The sequence below is a fragment of the Carlito syrichta genome, unplaced genomic scaffold (assembly GCF_000164805.1).
Source record: "Carlito syrichta isolate Samal-C Ts95f unplaced genomic scaffold, Tarsius_syrichta-2.0.1 Scaffold315592, whole genome shotgun sequence".
NCBI lineage: Eukaryota > Metazoa > Chordata > Mammalia > Primates > Tarsiidae > Carlito > Carlito syrichta.
The window spans coordinates 253,933-259,035 of NW_007259688.1; the positions used below are offsets into that span (position 1 = coordinate 253,933).

At 41.9% G+C, this 5,103-nt stretch overlaps 1 protein-coding gene and 1 pseudogene across 1 annotated transcript in view; both read left to right on the forward strand.

Moving 5' to 3' along the window:
• The window catches only part of LOC103275615 (HEAT repeat-containing protein 5A), a 64,902-nt gene that overhangs the window by 36,634 nt on the left and 23,165 nt on the right, over positions 1-5,103 (forward strand). Inside the window, exon 10 of the mRNA XM_008073012.2 lies at positions 4,157-4,405. Coding sequence (XP_008071203.2) covers positions 4,157-4,405 — 249 coding nt within the window. The remainder of the gene's footprint in view (positions 1-4,156; positions 4,406-5,103) is intronic.
• Positions 1,897-2,212, forward strand: LOC103275614 (annotated as a pseudogene).

Genomic DNA, 5,103 nt, shown 5'->3' on the forward strand with positions numbered 1-5,103 from the left:
TGTGTGTGTGTGTGTGTGTGTGTGTGTGTGTGTGTAGTGGCATACTCTCAGCCACTGCAACCTCAAACTGCTGGGCTCAGGTGATCCTTCCGCCTCAGCCTTACAAGTAGTTGGAACCACAGGTATGTGCCACCATGCCCGGCTAATTTTTTGTAGAGACAAGGTCTCGTCATGTTGCTCAGGCTAGTCTCAAACCACTGAGCTCAGATAATCCTCTCACCTCCACCTCCCAAAATGCTGGGATTACAGGCATGAGCCACCACACTTGGCTCTTTTATTTATATTTTTAAACACATTCTTTTTTTGTTACATGTTTTACAGATATTTTCTTTCAGTCTGTAGTTTTCCCTTTTTATTACCTTTTTAAAACTAATGTAAGCCAGATATTGCATCACATACCTGTAGTTCTACCTAACTTGGGAGGCTAAGGCCGGAGGACTCCTTGAGTCCAAGAGTTCGAGGCTGCAGTAAGCTCTGATCAAACTACTACACTGCAGCCTGGGTGACAGTACAAGACTCTGTCTCTAAAAAAATTAAAAGGGGGGAGGGAAACCACGAATGTAATCTTACTTATGGTTTGTGTTTTTGTGTACTTCTTGATACATTTTTAAACAGCATAAAGACCTATAAACATTACAGTTTTTCCTTTTAGATTTTGAACTGTAGAACTGACATTTATTTTGTGTGTGTGCAGCAGGGATGAGGTTCTAAATTTTATTCAGTTACTAACACTATATTTTATGGGTTGGTTATTTGGTAGCCATTCAGTCTTCTTCATGTTATACCAGAATGTCTGGGCTATTATTGCTTTTTTACTTTTTGATATGAATTTTAGGATTAGCCTGTCAAGTTACTAGCTTTTTGTGCATTTTACTGGTTTTGTTTTTTAGAGACAGGTCTTGCTGTGTTGTTCACAGAAGCAATCATAGTACACTATAGCCTCAAACTCCTGTGTTCAGATGATTCTCCCACCTCAACCTCCCAAATAACTGAGACTACAGTTGTGTTCCACAGTGCCCAAACTAGTTCTATTAGATTTTTTTTTTTTTTTTTGAACTGGAGTCTCACTCTGTCACCCAGACTAGAGTACAATGGCACACTCACTCACGACCACTGCAGCCTCAACCTGCTGGGTTCAGGCAATCCTTCCACCTCACCTTTCCAAGTAGCTGAAACTACAGGCACCCACCACTATGCCCAGCTAATTTGTTGATTTATTGTAGAGATGAAGTCTTGCCAAATTGCCTGGGCTGGTCTCGAACCCATGAGCTCAGACAGTCCTCTCACCTTGGCCTCCCAAAGTGCTGGAATTATAGGTGTGAGCCACCATGCCTGACCTTCTATTAGAATTTTTATTGGAATAATACACAGATCTGTAGAGTTTTTGTTATACTTTTCAATAGCACAAAAATGGAAACAGAACAGAAATAAACTGATTTATTGACGCAATTTAGCAGCAAAAGTGAATAACAGACAAGTATCAACAAGTAAATCTCAAAACATAGTGTTCAAAGTAAAAAGCTAGTTTTAAAAAATGCATCCAAGCCAGTGGTGTGAGCCTGTAGTCCCAGCTACTTGGGAGGCTGAGGAAGAAGGATAGATGGAACTCAAGGCCAGCCTGGACAACATATTGAGACCTCAAAAAAAAGAAAAAGGTAAGCAAACTTTTAAATCAAAATATAATAGCATATATTGTTAATGAATATGCACGTTATTGTGAAAGTATAAGACCCTATTTAGGAGTGGTTCACACTGACTTTAGGAAAGTAGTTATGGGTGAAGGGGCAAAAATTAGTGATGTAACAAAGTTCTGGATTGGCTGCGCGTGGCGTTGCAGCTCAGCTCGTGTGGCGGCAGCGGTGTTGGCGGTGGCTGCGGCGAGGAGAGTTTGGCGTGATGTTTGACACCATCTTGCTGGTGCAACCCACCAAGAGGCCGGAAGGCAGGACCTACGCCCAACTATGAGTCTGTGAACAAGTGTATGGAAGTCGTTTGTATAATGTATGAAGAACATCTGAAGAGCATGAGTCCTAACAGCCCCTCGGTCACATATGACATCAGTCAGTTGTTTGATTTCATTGATGATCTGGCAGACCTCAGCTGCATAGTTTACCGAGCTGATACCCAGACATACCAACCATATAACAAAGACTGGATTAAAGAGAAGATCTACGTGCTCCTTCGCCGGCAGACCCAGCAGGCGGGGAAGTAGTCGAGTGGGAAGCATTGGGAGTGGGATGGGCATGGAGCACGAGTGTGTGCAGCGAGCTATAGTGGGAGTTTTGTATTATAGGAATCCTGTTTCCATTTTATTACATTCTAGCTAGGATGGAGTGTATTCCATAAATGTGAGGATCTTGTTCAATCTGAAACCCCCATGCCCCCCTTTTTTCTTTTTATTTTTTACTTAAACATTTTTATGATGATTTAGATGAAAGTTGTTTCTTGTCATTTAATGTTGGCTGCAATCCTTCCAACTGTTGATGTCTCCTTTACAACATTCACTGTACTAACCCTTCTTCAAGATGGGGTGGGGGTGGTGACGCAGTTTAGTTATGTCTTCAAGATAAAGTCTCAGTGAAAAGTAAATAAATGTTCTTTAGTTATAAAAAATAAAAATAAAAAAACCAAATTTCTAGGTTTTTTTCAGTAAAATAATAAAGATTTAAGAAAATAAGCCAGGCACGGTGGCTTTCACCTGTAATCCCAGCACTTTGGGAGGTAGAGGTGAAAGGATTTTCTGTGTCCAGGGGTTGGAGACCAGCCTAGGCAACTTGGCAAGACCTTGTCTCTACAGTAAATCTAAACATTAGCCAGGTGTGGTGGTGCACACCTGTCGTTTTAACTACTTGGAAGGCTGAGGCAGAAAAATCGTCTGAGCCCAGCAGGTCAAGGCTGCGGTGGCCATCAGTGTGCCACTGCACTCTAGCCTGGCCAACAGAATGAGACGCCAACTCAAAAAAAAAAAAGAAAGAAAAGAAAAGAAGGCAAAAGTTTATGTCAGTTTTGGAAGTAGGTAAATGGGTATTGGTATTTATTTTAAGTACACATATACAAATTTTTTTAAGATAGATGTGTGGGGTACAAGTCAAGATGAGCTACACAAGCTGCTGTGTGCAGGGGTAAGGAGGTCAGGGCCGGGGTGAGCTTTGTTCATGCCACTGCATTCCAGCCTGGGTGACAGAACTAGACCCTGACTCAAAAAAACCACATATTTAGTTTCAAAAATTGTATGATTGAATCATGAATATTTCATGAATAGATTATAAATTATTTTGTGTTTAAGAACTAGTCTGAGCCGGGCTCGGTGGCTCAGCCTGTAATCCCGCGCCTTTGGGAGGCTGAGGTGAGTGGATTGCCTGAGCCCGCGGGTTCGAGACCCGCCTGGGCAAGCGAGACCTCATCTCTATAATAAAATCAAAAAATTAGCCGGGTGTGGTAGTGCATACCTGTAATTTCCGCTACTCGGAAGGCTGAGGCAGAAGGATCGCCGGAGCCCAGCAGGTCGAGGCTGCGGTGGCCGGGAGTGGCCACTGCACTCCAGTCTGGGTGACCGAGTGAGACTCCGACTCAAAAGAAAAAACAAGAACTAGTCTGTTAGCCAAGCGTAGTGGCACATGCCTGTAGTTTTAACTACTTGGAAGACTGAGGTGGAAGGATCACCTGAGCCCAGCAGGTCGAGGCTGCTGTAGCTGTGAGCGTGCCATTGCACTCCAGCCTGGGCAACAGAGTGAGACTCCAACTCAAAAAAAAACAAATTAGTCTGCAGACTTTTAAAAAGTTAAAAGATAAATTAGCCCTGTGATACAACAGTTGTACTAGCAGGAAAAATAAAAGCATAGATAGCAAAATACTGATAACATAACAGCATGAGTGGATCTCTAAAAACATTATTAGGTCAAAAAAGTCCATCACAAACAAGTACATATTTATATGAGTCCATTTATATGAAGTTCAAGAATAGGCACAGCTAAGCCTGTACTGATAAAAATCAGAAAGTAGTTGCCTTGGGGTAGGGAACTGACTGGAAAGGGCATAAAGGAATTCCCAGAGTAATAGAAATGTCTGTATCTTGTAACAGAAAAGAAAAAATGTATCGGAAGCTAATCTCTTCTTTTATTCCTCCTGAAACTGTTTGTTTTCCCTTTTTGGTTAGGTGGTGCTTTCTATACAGCAGAGACCAGTGAAAATGCAAAATTGCACTATTGCAGCTCCTGGGCGCTTATTCTCCATGCTGCAGCATTGTGGCTCACAAGCACAGGCTTTGTTGTTGCTGACCCAGATGAAGGAGCATCTAATCTCTCAAGGCCTGTTACACCAACTTCCATGTGTCAGGGATCTTCATCTGGGGCTACAGTAAAGTCCCCTGAGGATGTCTGCACTGATAGGTTCCATCTTATTTTAGGTTAGTAAAAGCTTACAAGCGTACAATCTTAGAGGAATTATTCTTGAATTTTGCCTTACTGCCTGTCTGTGTTGGTGACTGTCACTTCATTCTTTGTTAGGTGTTAGTGATAACCTTGATATAACTGGGTAAACTGGTATACATTTTGTAAAATGACAAATTTTATTATTTTAGGTCTAGAATCCTATTACAAGTTGATGTCAGCATCGTGTTGAATAAACTATAGAAATTGTAGGAGAAGCCTAGCTCTTTGCACATGATTTTTAAAAGATCCATATGTCTGCATATATTCTTAGTTTCTTAGTATATGTATTTATTAAAAATATCTGTAAACGGAGATGTTTTTCCTCTTATCAAACATTGCAAGGTTCTAGAAAGTATGCCCAATATTATAAGCAAATGTTAAAGATTAATATTATTTTTATATGTATGAAGTTTTTTTTTTTTTGAGTTGGAGTCTCACTCTGTCGCCCAGACTGGAGTGTAGTGGCCGCTGCCGGCCACCACCTCGATCTGCTGGGCTCCGGCGATCCTTCTGCCTCAGACTTCCAAGTAGCTGGAACTACAGGCGCGCACTGCCACACCCGGCTAATTTTTTTATTTATTGTACAGATGAGGTGTCGCCAAGTTGCCCAGACGGGTCTCGAACCCGCAGGCTCAGGCAATCCACTCACCTCAGCCTCCCAAAGGCATGGGAT